General features: G+C 36.5%; 3 protein-coding genes across 7 annotated transcripts; all 3 read right to left on the bottom strand.

Annotated features, from left to right (window-relative positions):
* Positions 1-6: 6 nt before the first annotated feature.
* LOC145215614 (sorbitol dehydrogenase-like) lies at positions 7-6617 on the bottom strand. Of its 4 annotated transcripts, none has more exons than XM_080084361.1 (8): positions 6474-6614; positions 6312-6345; positions 5780-5944; positions 5377-5533; positions 4774-4958; positions 4364-4542; positions 3722-3846; positions 7-71 (listed from the first exon to the last, which is right to left on the bottom strand). In XM_080084361.1, exons 1-8 carry the CDS (start codon positions 6546-6548, stop codon positions 44-46), a joined length of 948 nt encoding a protein of 315 aa, XP_079940487.1. In that variant the 5' UTR covers positions 6549-6614; the 3' UTR covers positions 7-43. The 4 variants fall into 4 exon arrangements, with proteins under 4 accessions (XP_079940487.1, XP_079940465.1, XP_079940479.1 ...); XM_080084339.1 differs by lacking the exon at positions 7-71 and adding an exon at positions 3024-3432; XM_080084353.1 differs by lacking the exon at positions 7-71 and having other exon boundaries at positions 3758-3846; positions 4364-4688; positions 6474-6616.
* A 50-nt stretch (positions 6618-6667) lies between these two features.
* Positions 6668-14256, bottom strand: LOC145215601 (threonine synthase-like 2). Of its 2 annotated transcripts, none has more exons than XM_080084330.1 (11): positions 13511-14256; positions 13217-13327; positions 11632-11826; positions 10879-11031; positions 10145-10266; positions 9518-9614; positions 9306-9451; positions 9097-9222; positions 8477-8607; positions 8116-8253; positions 6668-6734 (listed from the first exon to the last, which is right to left on the bottom strand). In XM_080084330.1, exons 1-11 carry the CDS (start codon positions 13620-13622, stop codon positions 6674-6676), a joined length of 1392 nt encoding a protein of 463 aa, XP_079940456.1. In that variant the 5' UTR covers positions 13623-14256; the 3' UTR covers positions 6668-6673. The 2 variants fall into 2 exon arrangements, with proteins under 2 accessions (XP_079940456.1, XP_079940447.1); XM_080084321.1 differs by lacking the exon at positions 6668-6734 and adding an exon at positions 6935-7466.
* Positions 14257-14403: 147 nt separating this feature from the next.
* On the bottom strand, positions 14404-17828 carry LOC145215638 (sorbitol dehydrogenase-like). The gene is made up of 8 exons (XM_080084371.1): positions 17604-17828; positions 17318-17351; positions 17021-17185; positions 16627-16783; positions 16109-16293; positions 15860-16038; positions 15336-15457; positions 14404-14683 (listed from the first exon to the last, which is right to left on the bottom strand). The coding sequence occupies exons 1-8, from the start codon at positions 17673-17675 to the stop codon at positions 14518-14520; spliced, it is 1080 nt and encodes a 359-aa protein (XP_079940497.1). The 5' UTR covers positions 17676-17828; the 3' UTR covers positions 14404-14517.
* Positions 17829-17947: the final 119 nt, after the last annotated feature.

The raw sequence follows: 17947 nt of genomic DNA, 5'->3' as shown, positions 1-17947 counted from the left end.
CTTGTAAGAGAATTGAGATCGATGACCTTGATGTTTACAAATTTTACGTGCCTGTTTCTGGTAACCGGTTTCTGAAAAGAATGTGAAACTAAAATGAATACTTGACGTGCACAACCGCTCAGAAATCCAAAATACAACTCTGGTCTGTCAACATAGCCTCAAAGAAGTCACATCTAACAATAAATAAATAAACAACCGGGCATGCTTGGGTGTTGCTTTAAGCTTCGCCAAAACTTTACTAGCATTGAAAGTTCCGTTAACAATGTGTTTTTGACAATTCGTTAATTTTAAAAGAGAACTTCACAAGAACACTTTGTTTCTCACTGCATAAATGTACTATATGTTGCATATATAAAACCGTCAATATTTTCCTTAATTTAAACGTAATACTAATTTGAATTAGCTCAATGTACAAGTTAAAATGATAAAACTGCTTACAAACTTAACTTTTTTTTTCTGGTAACAAAGCACAATGATCGGTAACTGTGAAATTTAAAACCCCGACCTGCGTAACTTATTAATCCTGTTAAAATACCTAACGACGTACCTCGGTTAAACAACAAACAATTGCCTGTGAAAATGGGTTTGCCGAGCTAAAGCGCAACTGTATGAATGTTCCTGCCCAACTTGCACGCAGCTTGTGTAAACACTATCGTGCGCCGAAGGAAATTGATTCCTTTGTTATGGGCGGTCTTACTTACGTCGTATTGATCAATAGCTTATACAAGCCACACTATTTAGAGGACTTTGTGGGCAACGAGTCACTATCATACTTTTCACTTCGAACACAGTCTAATCTGTTACGATAACCACCTATGTGGCTGCAAAAGCGACAAACAATAAATTGCGATTGAAACAAATACCTATGGCAGTGGATTGCATCAACCCTAACAAAAATATGTTCCCAAACCCACTTAAAACTCACATGTGAACCAGAACAAATAGCAGTCGTATACCTGCCAAACCAAATCCCTTCTGTAACTGCAAACTTCGCAGCATCAGCCCATCGCCGACACTGGCAATAAAAGTTTGAGAAAACGCTTGATAGCGATAGAGTTATGCGGCGTGGGCCTGGGGCTATCTAAAGCGTCGCGCCTTTATGCTCAAAACGCATACGTAACTGTCGCAAGCTTTGGCTAGGACAAACAACTGCGAAAATTCCAATTGCGGTAAACTTCTGACAGCTGTTATCTGTAATCACGTGTGTAACCGTCACAAGTCTGACGTCACTAAAGCAACGTCTGCTGATTGTGATAATAAATTCCAAACGCATTTGTTTGCAACGTTTATTTTTTGTATAACTTTACCGTTAAGAGGTTGACTTTGTTGTTCATTACACAGGTCTAAGCAAGTGCACAAAGTTTTATTGTGTCGACTTTTATACAATACAAGATTACGTTTTATCGAATTCCGAATAATTGTGGCTCAAATGTGGAAGTTATTGTTGAACCAAATCAGCCACATATCATTTCGAATTTGTTCACTGCACATGTGCACCATTGTATTTTCACATATCACTGATGATGGCATGAGCATTTGCCAAAACGTTTGAATTTTATATCATGTCGCTTTTTACGTCCATTTTGGCCGTTTTATTTGCCATTAAGTCTTCATTTCACAATAGAAACTTTTAGGACACCTTGTACAACTTAAAAGATATCTCAAGTTTTACAGCATATTAATAAGGCAATAAATGTGGTTTGAGAAAAACCTACGAAAACAAGCTTGAAGATGCGGTCGGCCAACTCAAGCTTTACGTCAACCTCAACAAAGGATTATTTACACAGGCTTCCGCTTAGTGCAGTGAACATAGTACGTGAGAAAGAGCCTTTGGTGCGAGTTTTCGCATGTTTTCCGCTTCGCTTCTCCGGCATTTCTCAGAGTCATTGACCGTATTTGAAACTACAGTTTCCGAAAACAGCAGCGGACATATACCTGTGCTGAGTAACCGTCCCGAGCAAAACGTAAGTATTTCAATGTGGCGCACTTAATTGTTTTCGGGAAGAAATCATTTAAGTACTTATGCTGCATATAATAAATCATTTCTTGACAAACGTTTTGACTGGTTAAGGTACAAATAATTAATTAGTGACATTTGAATAATCCCGTATTTACAAAATTGTGAGTGTTACCAAAATGAACAACCTTCTATCGTTTTGGTAAATTTTATAGAAACTACCAAATGCGCATTTCCCTCGTGTGTATCAATCGAATGTTTTACTATACTTGTCTACAATGCACAACACACACAACTTACACACTTCAACATCAATCTCAAATTAGCCTGCTGATCAATGTTCAAAAAAACCTTCGCAATTCACAATGGCTCTCCTGACACGGATAATACGTTAAAGCTAAGATACCGCAAAACGTTTATCTGATTGCTAGTAACAACCGCGAAACTGGAGAGTAAAAAAACAGGGGAAACTTTCGTTTGTGGCATTTAAACTATCCCTCGTCGACCGATGCTTAAGTGCCCTTGAGTATCCACAAATGGTCACAACTCCGCGCCCTTGAGTAGCAATACTACGTTGAGCGATTGCCACGAATTAAAGCAACCACAATTTCTGTTGTCAAAGGTAAATATACAGGAGTTGAGTACAATGCCCAAGTATTGATATTGGGCACCGGGACATATATTTCTTTGACTAAGCCCCTGGACGTGTTACAACACGCTGATGCCGGCCTTGTGTACCTTTCTACTTGGGTTTACGATCTTTTACGAGCAACGTCGTTTACACAAAAACTTTTTTAAAACGGCCTTGCTGCTCGTTAAGAGTGGTAAAATCGAATTGCTGTACTTCGAAATATAAAAGAATTTTCCGCTTTATAGAGTGTTTTTGCTATGCTATAACTTACAGAGAAAGATTTGTTTGTCACGGGGTTCGAACCCTCCCGGGGACGAATCCTGAACAGGTTGTTTTTGTCTATATATGGGTCATGTCTGTGTATGGGTCAGCCATTCGGCCAACGATTTGTTTTCTTGTAAACAGGGGAGCATGTGATGTCGCCCACTCGAGACCAAACGTCCTACGCTTTTATTTTCTCCAAAGTGTTAAATGCATGTTCAAAACTATACAAATGTCAGCAAAGCGGTTTGGTTAAAGCGGTAAATACACACAAAGCGTGATAACAAGATCAATGCGATTCTAGTTCTCTTTGTTAATTAAGAGCATATGCGCAGGGAAGTGTTAGTGCATGTCGCATGCTTGAAAGCTGAATTTGGTGTTAGAGGCCTCTTCTGTTTTTTGCATAACTCTAGTTTTCTATATTCCTCGATCAGTTGGGTCGCATTTAATCATTATCTTGATTCCTTTTCCGGTAAGGTTGGCATTAAAAGCTTCGATCGCGTCTTCGAGTGGAAAACGGTGCGTTACGAGCGGTTTCACGTTTACTTGGCCGGACGATATCATTTGAATAGCGGTCGGCCACCTTTGCCAAATTCAAAGACAGGAGTTAACAATAAAGACGATTCCTTGAGCACAAAGACGAGCACATTCACCTTATTATGTCTAACAAGCGATTTTACAGTACATTGCCAGCGGATTTTTAAAACAGATTTCAATATATAACACGTACGTTGGACCATTAGGTCAAATACTTATCTGGCTAAATTTCACCCAATCCCAATGCAAAAGTGAAATAAAAAATGTTTTTTTAACTAACAGTGACATCTAGCGGTTTGTTTCTTATTTCCAAAATGATCTTAACTTGCTCTTACGTGTTGCAGTATTTGATGCAGCCTTTTATGTCCACTTCACGTACGGCAGCGTTTACAATTGGAACATTGATGGACTCTGAAGGACCAATTCCAATCAACATAAGGCAACCCCCTGACCTGGTAGCCTGCAGAATTGTCAAATTATTAAATCAAGCTTGCTTTTTAAATAGTGCTTCAGAGTTGTATGTCGGGTCGGGCTTAGGTTTCATAAATCATCAAGTTCGGGCCGGGGTCGGGCTTAGGTTTTATCAAAAACACGGGTTTGATTCGGGCCTGACTTAACACTCTGTGTCAGTATATTTTGAATTGATTTAACTAACCAAGTAGCCAGTTGCTGGACCTGACTAAATGTCAAACAGCCCTAAAACGCTTTGTTCATAACCAAAGGTCTATTATTGTCTATTGTGTTTGTTGTCTTGGTCTTTTCTGGGGCGTTAATGTATAAGCCTTTCAATCAAACTTTCTGGCCTTACGGGGTTCTTAAAAAAACGGGTTCGGGCCGGGTTTCGAGCTAGGGCCAACTCTGGAGTGCTTGACTTATTACATCAACAATTATATTCAATGCTGATGGGATATAGGAGGGGGTGGGGGATAAAGAACGTGAACGGACAGCAATAATGCACATAAACAACAGTTTCCCACGTAAATTCCAGTTTGTACTGCTGCTTCGGCTCCAGTGCATTCAATGGTGCGTTCTGGCATGCAGCCGAGAAGATTTTCAACGATACGAGCAGTTTCCATCGGAGATTCGCCCTTCGAAACCTTATGGATGAAATCCGCACCAAGCGATTTCGCAACTTCCAGTCTGTTTTCAAGCATATCTGAAACACACCCACCAAATGCAAAATAATCTGAACACACAAAATCAGATGCACATTAGAAATGCCGCCTGGTAAGTTTTTTTGAGTAAAAGCTAAAGCATACCCAATTTGTAGAACCGTTTCATTTCGCTTGCGCCCGGGATAAGCTAAAGTGATAAAATAGTTCCATAAAGTCCAAATAATAAAAATGTAGTTGATGATTTCACAATATTTTTTCTAGACTTACCTTACCTGTTACTATAACTTTTGCGGCACCCATCGCCTTTGCTACAATCAGTGACACCAAACCTATCGGTCCAGCCCCACACACCAACACATTATGACCAAGTTGGACTTCTGCTCTTCTACAAGCATGAATAGCAACCGAAAGAGGTTCTACCAAAGCTCCTTCCTCGAAACTCACGTTGTCAGGAAGCCTACCATAAAAAATCGATTCCAAAAAACATAAAAACCTGCGAAGGGTAGCCTACTGTGTTCATTTGGGACGAGGGGCGATTGCTTTCTTTCTTCAATAGTTTCTAGCAGAAACAAATATTTAGGTCACAGTTTATATTTTGAAAATGAACCAAACTAGCTGTCATAATCCTTACTGATTAATTACTTTTAAAACGTTGTTTTGCTCAAGATCAACCAAGATATAGTTAACCTTACGATATAGGCTGCCTTGTTAGTTTAAATTCCACGGTATGATACAGGACAGTTCGGTTTGGTTATCTCTTGATTTCGTGACACATATTTTGCATTACAGATGTATAATAAAAATGTTAATATTACAAGCGAAACACTCACCAAGTGTATTTAAGAGTGCAAAAATAAGTGTATAATCAAACTAACTTGTAGCAGTAGTCGGCAGGATAAGTGAAGTATCGCTGCAGGCATCCATTGGACATCGGTATAGAGCAGAAATACTGATCACTCAAGTTGTATCGTCCAACTTTGGCAAACTCGTCCTGTCGTAACGGGTATCCTGGCTCAATAGCAACTCGGTCCCCTAGAACAGGCAACCGGTTATTAACAGGTCGTTCAGTTAAGATTAAACATCACACAAAAGGGCAAGATTTTTGAAAAAAAGGTGACCTGAACTTCTCTAAATTTGTGTACATTTGAATGACCCTGTGGGGCACTAAATTCAGCATATATTTTTGTGATATATACCACTTTTACCCTCAAAAGTTGGAGTAACCCTTATTGATATCGTTCTAGTGACATAGTTCAGTGTTTTTAAACCTAAAAATACCTGGTATGAGATGTTTAACGTTTTTGCCGCAACGTAAAACTTTTCCTGAGGACTCGTGACCAAGAACCAAAGGACCTTCGAGCGCCAGATGAGCCAGTCTGCCTTTTCTCCACACCGACACGTCAGAACCACAAATACCAACCGAATTGATGTGAAGCAAAACCTCTGCCAACAAGATTCAGTCAAAGAATGAATTAAAAGGCAGAAAACTAACCAACTTTGCAAATTCAATCCCGTCTCTTTTCCTAAAATGTAAGCTACCGTCATAAAATGCGTTATAAAGGATGTAGCTGCAGCAGTCAGTCACGAACCACCAACATTGCCCTTCACTGCTTTGAGCTCGAAAACGTTTTAACATTACGCAACTATTTCCGGTTTGGTGATTTACTGCCATTGTGTTCATGCAACAAGCGAAATAAACTTCACAACCATTATAAAACAGTTATTTCCCCACCTTATCAAACGTTAACTTACGCCCGACTAGATTTTTGTCCATAAAAAATAAAATTATTAAACGTTTTCAAAATTTTACCATTGTCTTCAGGTTCAACAACAGGACGTTCCACCTAAAAAAGGCAATAAGACATTTTAAGCAACGCAATATATTGCAATTGGCTTTAAACAATTAGTCTTTGCGCCGGTTACCGCCAATAACACCAAATTAAACCATCATTTTTTTGTACAATAGGTTTACCACGAGCAAATCGCATGGTGTGCTTCCGTCTGGTCTTTTGTGAACTGCTACTCCTAAATTAGCGAATTCAGTCATGCTTTTGCTGTGCAACAGATTGGGTATTGTCCAATACCTTCCTGTCTACTTGTAAAAGTAACTGATCCTGTTTACCAGACTGGTTCCGCTTTTACCACATTGCTCGCGGCATGCAAGTTTATTGCTCAACAGAGCGTTGCAGTGTGCATTGAAGCAGCAAATATGCCAGTTTGCACAAATACACTTCTGCAAAAGATTTTTATGCAAAGCGTTAAGATAGTGAAATCCGTTTCCGGCGCTCATTAACGTTTTAATTATACAATAATCAGTCTAAATTCTATAGTTTCCCCAGAGGGCTATGTTATTGCACTCAACAACCATTAAAGGCCACTGCAGTAAAAGCATAACAAAAAACTTTCAAAACAAAGAAACTTTCACCAATGAAATAAAAAGGCTTGTGTACGGCACGGCAGCGAAACACTAAAATGCAAACAACAAAAACGCGCAAAATCACATTGTGTAACTAGGTCATGCGGTGGACCAACTATATAGCTCAGCTAAAAAAGCTAAAATCTTCAGAAAAATTTGCGTTTAACGAACCACCCCTGTATTATACCCCACCCCTTATTAAGGTGTTATGTGACTGAAGTTCACAAGAGAGTTTGTTACAATGCATTTAGACTACAAAGACAAATACAGGTAGTTAAAATATTTCATTCAGACATTACCTTCTAACTATTTTGAATAATTTCTGACAATAGAATAATAAATATGTACATGTATTTGTTATGTTTAGTTTTAAAATGCAAGCATATACAGGGAGAAATGTCTCGGTGTATCTTTATAAAAGCATGAAAATCATGATTGTGTTAGTTACAAAGTAAGGATTTATTATTTGCTTGATGCTTGGCAGTGATGTCCACTATTTTTTTGCATATTAAATCTCTCCAGTTTGAGTCCTTCTCCAGTTTAAGACACCTAACAAGTATTTGCAGTGAAGCAACTAATATAATTCAACAGTTTGGGACTAAAGTGAAAAAAAATCCATGTCAAATATGCATATTGAAATGAACATATACTTTACATAGGGTCCCCTTTTGCATTACAAATGTTTTCTATGGTGAAGTGTAAACCACATGACAGTGAAGGTCTTGGTCAAAACAAGGCCCCAATTGATATTTCTCTTAATTTGTGCACTTTACAAACTTTTTCAATCAATTCATTTGAGTTATAATCAACTTCAGCTGAAAGGAAGTTAACCTTCTTAAAATGATAAATCACATGTTGTAAACATTAGGATTTTATTAAGATCCTAAAAAAAAAGATTAAGCTCATTCCTAAACATGCACTTTCATCAAAAACTTTTTGTCAGGGGTGGCCAACCTATGGCATATCCCACATGCACCAAACATAAAAGATTTATAGCACATCTGAAACCTTATGTCAAAAGGTTGGCCATCATTGGCAAATCAACTCAGATGCTTTGTAACAAAAACACCACAACAATGTGTTGATGAATACTCATTTTTGATTGACTGAAAAGCTCTGTTTTGCAGTCAAGTTTGCAAACAAACCATGTGGTATATCAGTGTCTTTTAATAATCGATTTATAAAAAAAGATTTTTACCGTTTTTCCTGTTTTCTTATGCCATCAACTATTGTGGAAGGCACTGGTGGCAAACCAACAGATTCCAATATTTCTGGAAATTTTGCTGGATGGGCTGTAGCCATGGCAACCACATTTTTATAATCCTTGTCCAAGTTTCTAAAATGCATTTTTTAATTATAGTTAGCCATTACTATTTTGCGAAGCCCTTAAAATAACCATGTTCTGCTGGTATATAATTACCTCCTCAAAGTTAATTTGGTACATGATACAAATGCACACCATATAATCTTTAAACTTAAAATGATGTATTCTGATTGTTATCTATTTAGAAGTGCTTTAAAATCATACAAAAATCATGTAAAAGAAAAAAAAAACAGACCTCGTGAAAATGTAGGAAAGTGCTGTAGCCGTATGTGGACAGACAAAATATTTGTGTTCTGAGTAGCATTTCAACATAGCTGACTTGATTCCCTCCTGGTCAATAATTGCAGTTTGCATATATTTTTGGATCTGTCAATTAAAACATTTAGAAAAAAATTACACAATAACAAAATTGACAGACAAGAAAAATAAGTGGCAATAACTGGGGAAGAGCTCAACCAAGAAATAAGTAAACAGAACAAAATGGTTATGTATTTTCATTGCTGGAAATTGTGCTTATCACATAAAAAAACAGGAATTGTTGGATAGCCTTTATGAGCAAAAAGGTTTTCTGTATCTGGGCTAACCCGTAGTTATTTAAAGCACAAACATCTGTGACAATGTTATTAAGATATAAGTTATACATGACGTAACAAGAAGTTGATCACTATTATGTTTTCCTCAAACCAAAAACGAAAGGTAAGTTTAATTTTCTATGAAATGCACATCTGATCTCTTATTTTAACTTTACAACATTTTGTTCAACATCAAATACAAGTTAGAAATTGTGGGTTCCAGCCCTTTTTGGTTGCAATTAAACTCAATAAACTCTTAAAAGGTAAAAGACCAAAACCTTACTTTGTTATGAACAAATTCTGGCAAATGCATTTCCTCTCCATTCAGAAAAGTATTGATAGCTGCAGAAACAATTTCACCTGATTGGTTTGATGCCAGCCATATTACCCTTTCAAAATTTCCTGGAAACTGAAAGAGTAAAAATAAAACAACCCAATTCACGTGACTTTTGGAGCTCCTTAACACCAAGAGGTAAAGCAGGATAACATTACCGATATATCCATTGCAGGGGCTAGAGTTTTCTTTACTTTGGCTAGTTTAGCACTGTTGTTTGTGACAATTTGATGAAAGCAATCATTGATATTCGTAACAGCATGAGCTCGGATAGGAACCCCACTTAGTTGAGCCAAAAAACAAGCTGAAACAAGAATGTTTATCTAGGCAGTAATGTAAAAGTAAAAAAACAAAGAATAAAAACACCAACCAGTAATATTTCCAGCTCCACCTGTAGGGACAACAATGTCAACATAATCACCAATGACTTTAGCAGCTTGTAAATATGCCCAAATGTGATGGGCCATCTAAACAAACATGTCAAAATTGCACAAAATTATAGCCAAAAGTAATAATTTTATGATATTTTTTTTAAATCTTTTAAATGAAGTTCTTCTCGGAAGAAGAAAAAACTGAAAACACAAGCATTTGAAACAGCTCACAAACAAAGTTTAACTATTTACACGTTTTGCTAAGTTTATCTGTCAGTGAATTAAATATTGTCCGAAAATGTAAAAATTGGGTATTTCATATTATATCTATTTACAGCAGGGGTCATTGGTCAACAAACTTTTTTTCCCAGCAGGCTGGATAGGTATAAAAATTACCATAGGCTGTATAGCTTAACAGTACAATTCCCAAAACAGGGTCTGTAAAGCAATTTTGGTGGAATTACTAAGAGCTAATGCCCTTCTACAATCTTCCTAAAACCACATGGTTCAACTTCTCAAACAGCATTCAGTTGTCAAGTTAAGTTTTAATATTCAAAACATTTACATTTTCTGCCACAAGTAAAAATGTAATGTCTGGTTTGTACTTAAGGTTATCAAAAAATTACCTGCACCATAAGGCGGCAGAAAGTGATTGAATTCATTGTGCCAAGGTTGTTGTTTGCAACAAACTCTTTGTCATAAAGTATCTCAATCATTAGTTCATCAATATCCATCATATCACCCTCAACTGTAACAAAAAAAAACAGCAAAATGACCAAATATAACTGTTGTGTGGTTAAAGGAAGTTTAGTTATCATTCTAAAAACATATTTTTTTGAGCCCATCTAAATATAAAATATTTGTGCCGTAATTGTGATGTGTTGGCTCAATGCTTTTATATTTATACCTGATTGAATATATAAATTGAAGTATCTTGTTTACATAAATTGATTTGCTTTTTATAGAATTACTGGGCTATTCTCTTTGAAGTGGATTGCAGATTAAACCACAAAATATTAGCACATGCCATATAAGGAGTGTGTATCATGTATGATGGTTTGAATTTTTTCTCAAAGTTTTAGGGGTGGTTGTTTTTCAAAAATGTTTCTTTTTTAATAGTTTTAAACATTTTAATGCTTTCTTGATATAATACTTAATAGATAGACAGCACCAAATGGAACAAACAGTGTTTAAGATGGTTTTACATGGACGTAAAGGCCATGTTGCCTAAACTCGAATTTTTTTTACAAAACAATGTCCAACAGTGAAAGTGGATTTCCTCCATTTAGGTTTTTAAAATAAAATTCCTTATTGGTTGGGAACCACCGGTAAAAGAATAAATTTGAACCAAAAATCTTACCAGCATACACATGCACATTATCGTCAGGTATTGATGTCATCATCATAGCTTGGATTTCACTTACAAATGTTTGAGGATACAAAACAACCACATCAATATTAGGTTTTCCACACACACTGTATGCAGCACTGCCTCCAGTGTCACCAGATGTCGCTGCATGAAAATTTGATCAAAAGAAAATCTCTGTTAGAAGTTTAAGTTAAATGTTTATGAGAATATTTTTATGAGCAGTATTTTGTCCAGAAAAAAGACACAAACGTAAATTAGGCTTCAATTTTATAAATCTTGTATGCCCCCCTCCCATATGGTAGGCCTACCATATGTCCTCTTTTTGGAGGACATGTCCCCCTTTTTAACAAAAGCTAAGTTGTCCTCCGCGGACAAGAAAAAGTGCCCAAATGTCCTCCTTTTTAAAGAGTTTCTGATTTATCAAACACATATGTGACAATTACGCCTTTGCAAACAGTCAAATATACATCTTCAGCTTATTTTTTAACGAATACAAGCTTATTTTAGTTTTGTGATAAACGTTAAACTTTATCCGAACGATTGCATACCCTCTAATTCCGGAGGTTGTTATTTTGGGGAGAGCCCTTTAAGTATTTTTTCATGTTCTTATTAACAATGTGTCCTCCTTTTTGGGGATGGAAATATGGTAGGCCTACCATATGGACACAGCAAAATTTCAGTTTTCTTGGCCAGGTTAATAGACAATGCATATGCTGTTCAATAAAAAAGCCATTTTTTACCTACCAATGAATGCAGTAAAGAATGATTTTCGTTTTTCGAGAAAATACTGGAGAAATTCTGATACACAGCACATTGCAAGATCTTTAAATGCCATAGATTCACCATGAAACAGCTCCATAACTTGTACTTGCTTTGTTAAAGCAGCCATTTTGACAACCTCTTTGATATTAAACTTTTGGTATGCTCTATTCAAAAGTTCTGAAAATATAGTAACAACATGATAATATCCAAGAATGTGAGTACGTTCTGTCAAGAGAATGTGAAGACATTTGGAAATTAAACAATGGCAATTCAATATGCGAACTTCCATTTTTCCGAATTAAAATGGGATTGACCATCAGTATTTTCATGTGACTGAACTTTAAGTGATATTGTACTGCTCACATCAACTAAGTTTTTAATGTAATTCTGTTAACAACACAACAAAATGTGGAGCTAATTGCACCTTGTTCAGTTGCTGAACCACATTTGTCAAGTAGCTGCTAACTTTGAGATACATACAGTACTGTATTATTAACTTGTGTAATGGTGTGGTCAATGACTGCAGAGGATTTACCATTAGTTTCCAAACTACAATTTGGTGTAACACCCATGCAAAAAATATAAATCTACACTCTATACCAGTGGTTCTCAAAGTATGGGTCGCGACCCAAACATGGTTAAAATATAATATCGTTAAAATATGGGTCGCGCTGTGGTGATTCAATTCTGCCCAAAGGAACGAACCATTGCGGCATTAATTAAACACCAACGAATTTACCTTATGCAGTAATATTGTCACCTCACTCGACCACGCTGTACAGTAAAATGAACCAATCATTGCAACATACCAACAATAGCCTTTCAATTTTACTGTAAAGCACATGGCGATTGTTACGTCATAGCAGGAGAACTAATAGGACAAGTTAATCATGCGAAACTGAACTTGGAGATGTAACAGTTAGCGTTTAAGGATGAGTAAGTATTCGTACAAGGAAACATTTTTTAAAATTAGGATTCACTTCTATCAATGATCATGGTGCTGCAAAGCTACAACGTGTTAAGCCTGCAGCCATTTTGACATGGCCAGACTCCTAAGCGACGACGACATGGCCTCGAAATTGCAGTCAGTCTCGTTATCGAAAAGTCGAATCACAGACCTTTCACTAAATATATAAATATCAAGTGGTCTCCCGAATGAAAAGAGAGCCGTGCATTGAAGATATTATGAAGGAAAAATTTCAGTTTTACCAATCACATTAAAAAAATAAATCATTTGTTTGTAATAAATTGTTTCATAGTACTGTGTACTACAACTGGCTGTCTGTGTCTTTTTCTATTTCATGCATATCAAAAAAATACATTTTTAGATGTTTGAGACTTGGGTCGTGAGATGTTCATAAAACTCAGATTTTGGTCGCGGTCAAAAAAGTTTGAGAACCACTGCTCTATACTAAAGACGAACTAATTTTTATTGCAATATTTTTAGTTGTTGTTGTAGTGCAGTGCAACAACCAAGCTTTTACAAATCTCATAATGCATTAACAAAATAGATTATCATTTAACAATGTTGACAACTCAACAATGTTGACAACTCACAAAAACTCACCCTCTTGCTCTTTATAGGGAATCTCATCTTCTGAAACATGCAAAGCAACAACTTTCTGCACAACTTCAATGTAAGAAAGATGTTTCCAATCTTTTAGGGTTTCCAAGGAAACTACACAAATTGTATTTGGTGATGTTGGTTTATAAAACGACTATGCAACAAATACGATAAGAAACACCACCAATGTAAAAAACGCGTCAACGCTACAAAAGAGTTTTTTTAAGTTTCCACATATGCAAAATTTATGTAATTTAATGGTGAAAATAACATGTAAATTAATATGTTAATGCTAACTTTCAGGAACACGTTCAGCCATCCACATTCCTCCATCTTTTCCATAGGCCGATAACAATGTCTCTTCAAAGGTAATCAGCTGATCAGATCCACGGGTGCTTCGGAACTTCATTTTACAGATCTAACTTCCTATGGTATGTCAAGATTGACGCTCTGGGCGTAACTTACGATGTTATATGAATTAGCGAAACACGTGCAGGTCAAAGAACCAGTTTGTTTTGAAAACACGAGAAAACAGAGAAAACCTTATTAAATCAAAATAGGGGCATACCCTTCATTTAGGACAATAGAGAACAGACAATGGAAAAGGACAGTTCGTCGGTAGGATACCAAGCTCGAAGTGAGACTTCACCTTACAGAGTAAAAAAATGAGTCCATGAAACAAATTTACGTTGCAGTCGTTCTCAACTGTATTGTTTTTCACGCAGTCCACAACCTCAAAGCGTAATAAAAATGTAATACTGTAGAAGCTGCCACCTTTCCTGCAAACATGTTTGCACCGGGTACAGAAAATCAAGTGGCTTCTGACGCACTCTATCACCAGCATCTGACGATTTTTTGTATTTTTAAGCCAAGCGCAATTTTACGTTTAAATCGACCGATTTGTCTTGAGGGTTTCATATTTTGAAGTCTTCAAAAGGCAAACAATTTTAGATTTATACACTGTTGTTTTTGGTCTTCAGTTAAAACGTTGTGTCATTTGTCGAGTCAAATCGCAGAGATATAAATTCGTAAATTAGATCTGATAGTAGAGATTTCGGTGATCGAATCGGTCATTACCACGTTTTAGAAGCTAATTTTTTTCAGCACCACCAAAGATTTATTCAAACTGTGGATAGAATATGACACAAATAGCCTATCACTGCGCTGTCACAACATTATCACACATAATATTTTCATACAAATCATTACATTGCACAATACAGATGGTGATCACTCGTTAAATTACAAGGTGTTACGAGGTAATTAATGGATTGAAATAAATGATACAGGTCGTACAACACGTTTCATGGGTTTTGGTCGTTAGGGTCGCACTTGAGCATCACTTTAATTCCCTGCCCCGATCTCATGACTTTGAAAGCTTCTTCGGTTTCTTCCAACGGGAAGCGATGCGTGACTAGCGGCTTTACGTTCACTTTTCCAGCAGACAGCATTTGAATGGCAGCCGGATATCTGGCAAAAGAAGTTGTACTGTTTTCACCAAGAAGAATAACTATAACGTACAAACTGGACATATGACAAAACTGTACGTTTAGTTTGTACGCAAACAGGCACGTGTACGCAGGATTGCCTTCCCTAGCTAGTTTTTAAGTTTGGCGCAAAGTCTTTCCTGCCTAGTCAGAAACCAGTTAAGTACTCGTGTGTCGATTGGCGGAAGCAATTTGGTCCGATCCTTTGTATTAAAATATTAAAATATTAAAAGGTATTAAAAATAAAAGGTAAAATATTCGTTTGTATTAAAATGTTCTCCAGTTTAACTTTTGTCATGGAAAAGGCGTATTAGGCATTGGTAACTGTTATTTGTTGGTTTTAACTTAAGTCTATTGAATCATATTTTGTTTGAATGTTTCGACTTGGGTAGTGGGTGACGTCAATTTAGTTTAACACATCCTGAACCACCAAGTTGGAGCAATGCCGCTGAAGTTTCTTGCTCAAGAAAACACAAGCGTCCATGATGGGTTTAGAACTCCCAACCGTTGGAACGAAAGGCGGTTGCGCCAACTACCCACTCGACCATCTAGCACGAAACCACTGCCGAGTAACTTATTTTAAAGCGTTTGCAAAATAGCGCTTGTAAAGGATACTATAGAAAATGCGAACTTACGTGTTGCAATATCTGAAAACGCCTCTAATATCCACTTCACGCACTGCAGCGTTTACGAGGGGCACGTTAACCATTTCGGGTCCCAAACCGACGAGAAGTAAACAGCCGCCGGACTTTGTTGCCTGCAGACACACAACGTGTAAATGGTTATGATAAGCTGCTTACTTCCAGGCTTAACAAACACTTCAAACAAACACAGTCACCTACTGTACCAACCAGATTAAGTGGTTGTAAGTCTAAATCAGACGCCTGCAATTGCGTTGCTTGTCATTACTACATTGTCAAGGGTGCTTTAAAAAAATTCACAAACTTATATGCAAGAAGACTTCAAATTGTGTCTATATGATGGATTTTAGACATGCCTTAAAATGTTCAAATACAATGTACTGTAATCAGTTTTAAGTCTGTGCAATATAAGCTACATTTGTATTCAATCACTTGTGCCATTTGTGTGTGTGTGCAATTATGTTGAGGCTAAAAAGAAAACTCAGTTTTTACAATTCTTATCAAGCCCTAAAACTCACATATATTCCTGTTTGAATTGCAGCCTCAGCCCCTGTACATTCAATAGTCCGTTCTGGCATGTCACCTAACATTTCAATCACTTTTTTAGCTGTTTCTTCAGGGGTTTGACCTTTTTCGATTTTGTGAACAAAGTCAGCACCAAGGGATTTTGCCATTTCAAGGCGACTTTCAAACAAGTCTAAAAAACAATTGTTAATGTGCCAACAATGCAATGTTATTTTGTGAATTGAAATATTTGAATTTCGTACCTGTTATAACAACCTTTGATGCTCCCATAGATTTTGCCACAAGCAAAGAAGCCAAACCAATTGGACCTGCACCACACACCAAAACATTGTGTCCAAGAGTTACTTGTGCTCTACGACAGGCATGAATTCCAACAGACAAAGGTTCAATTAGTGCACCCTCTTCATAAGATACATTGTCCGGAAGTCTGAAAAAAAGCTTGTTTAATATCTTTCAGCTTTTTACATTAAACCTTGGTGAACCAGACCTAGTTGGACCAAAAAATGTGTCCAGATTAGGCAAAGACCCGAATTAACTGATGACAAGTAGTTAAAGCCTTACAACATTACAAATCATCTAAAGTTTTGTCTGAATTAGCGGTAGATCCAGAAAAGTTGAATCCAGTGTAACCGAGGTTTACTGAAGCCTCAAGTCGTACAGAGTATTTTAATATATATATAATTTATGTAACATAGCCTAGGAAACAAAAATACCCCATTGCATGTGGTACTTAAAGTTGCAACACAGTAGACACACATACTTGAAGCAATAATCCGCTTTGTGGGTATAAAACCGCTGAAGATTTCCGTGATCAGGAGGTGTGGCACAGAAAAATACCTTACTAAGATTATATCTTCCATTTTTGGAGAATTCATCCTGCCTTAGTGGATAGCCAGGTTCAATTGCAACTCTATCACCTACAAAATTTAGTTATAATGTGTATGTATACATTTTAATTTATTACAACAAAGGATTACCATAAAATATTTTGGACCTGAAAAATTGTGTTAGTAAAAACTTGATTTACCACATTATCTTTGATAAATCATTATTATACAATCTTCAAATCTCTCTTTCAAATTAAATTAACCATATCTTAGAAATTATATTTCACATTTTCAATACACAAAATTAAACCCTGCTAAAGCATTTACCAGGCTTAAGATGCTTGACATTTTTACCACACTTCACAACTCTACCAGCAGCTTCATGTCCAATAATCATTGGATCTTTTACAACAAAGTCCCCAATCCGACCTTTGACCCAGTAAGAAACATCTGAACCACAGATTCCAACAGAATGCATTTGCAATAAAACATCTGCAAAAGTGTGTCAGGTTCAGTTCTTGTAATGCTGTAAATATCAACAAAAGTTGTAGTAATGTATATTACAGTGAAAACAAAAACTAATATTTTGGCTGCACACAACTTTTTACAGAAATGCTTGATTACCATCTTCTCCAGGCTCATTTATTGGTCGATTTTCCTGAAAATAATAAAAACACTTTTATATAAAAAGGCATATTAGCATAAACTTCACATGTTAAAAGGTCATGGCAACTTTGAAACTAGTCTAAAAATCCTCTAATGTTAATAGGTCTGTAACTTTATTTCATAAGTTTTACTACTAAAACAAGCAGTTTTCATTGTTATGACCAGGAGTATAATTGCCATGCACACAAAGTTATAATATATGTTTATGACCAAATACTCACTATGATGAAGACCAAGGACTCACCATTACAATATCACATTGTGGATATTCTTCACGTTTCTTGTACAACACAGCACTCAAGTTATTATCACACATGATTACTGGTTGAAGCTACACGATTCAGTTCTGACTACTGAGTAATTTTAACCCCTTTAATGTTCAAAGATCAACTTATGTTAAAATACTTTTTGTGTAGTTGTGTCCCTGCGTTTTCATACCATCTTCATTTCGCCGAAATGAAAAGTGCGTAACTCAGGACCTGCCGCTTTACATTAAGTGCTTACCTCATTCAACCGATAAAAAAATTCACGCTTGAACGATTTCGTTCGTCAACACATCTGATTTGAAACCAATGGGTTGAAAATAAA

The sequence above is a fragment of the Phallusia mammillata genome, chromosome 1 (assembly GCF_965637545.1).
Source record: "Phallusia mammillata chromosome 1, kaPhaMamm4.hap1.1, whole genome shotgun sequence".
In the NCBI taxonomy this organism is placed as follows: Eukaryota; Metazoa; Chordata; class Ascidiacea; order Phlebobranchia; family Ascidiidae; genus Phallusia; species Phallusia mammillata.
This window is presented reverse-complemented; position numbering and strand designations above follow the sequence as displayed.

Excerpts from the sequence above, each read along its gene's own strand:
- LOC145215614 (XM_080084339.1), bottom strand. The coding sequence starts at position 6,548 with ATGACTGAATTCGCTAATTTAGGAGTAGCAGTTCACAAAAGACCAGAC. Across the intron at positions 6,346-6,473 it reads CACCATGCGATTTGCTCGTG|GTGGAACGTCCTGTTGTTGA; the intron begins GTAAACCTATTG and ends TGCCTTTTTTAG. Across the intron at positions 5,945-6,311 it reads TGTTGAACCTGAAGACAATG|AGGTTTTGCTTCACATCAAT; the intron begins GTAAAATTTTGA and ends TCTTGTTGGCAG.
- LOC145215601 (XM_080084321.1), bottom strand. The coding sequence starts at position 13,622 with ATGAAGTTCCGAAGCACCCGTGGATCTGATCAGCTGATTACCTTTGAA. Across the intron at positions 13,328-13,510 it reads GGCTGAACGTGTTCCTGAAA|TTTCCTTGGAAACCCTAAAA; the intron begins GTTAGCATTAAC and ends CAATTTGTGTAG. Across the intron at positions 11,827-13,216 it reads TCCCTATAAAGAGCAAGAGG|AACTTTTGAATAGAGCATAC; the intron begins GTGAGTTTTTGT and ends CTATATTTTCAG.
- LOC145215638 (XM_080084371.1), bottom strand. The coding sequence starts at position 17,675 with ATGTGTGATAATAACTTGAGTGCTGTGTTGTACAAGAAACGTGAAGAA. Across the intron at positions 17,186-17,317 it reads AAATGAGCCTGGAGAAGATG|ATGTTTTATTGCAAATGCAT; the intron begins GTAATCAAGCAT and ends ACACTTTTGCAG. Across the intron at positions 16,784-17,020 it reads TGTCAAGCATCTTAAGCCTG|GTGATAGAGTTGCAATTGAA; the intron begins GTAAATGCTTTA and ends TAAATTTTGTAG.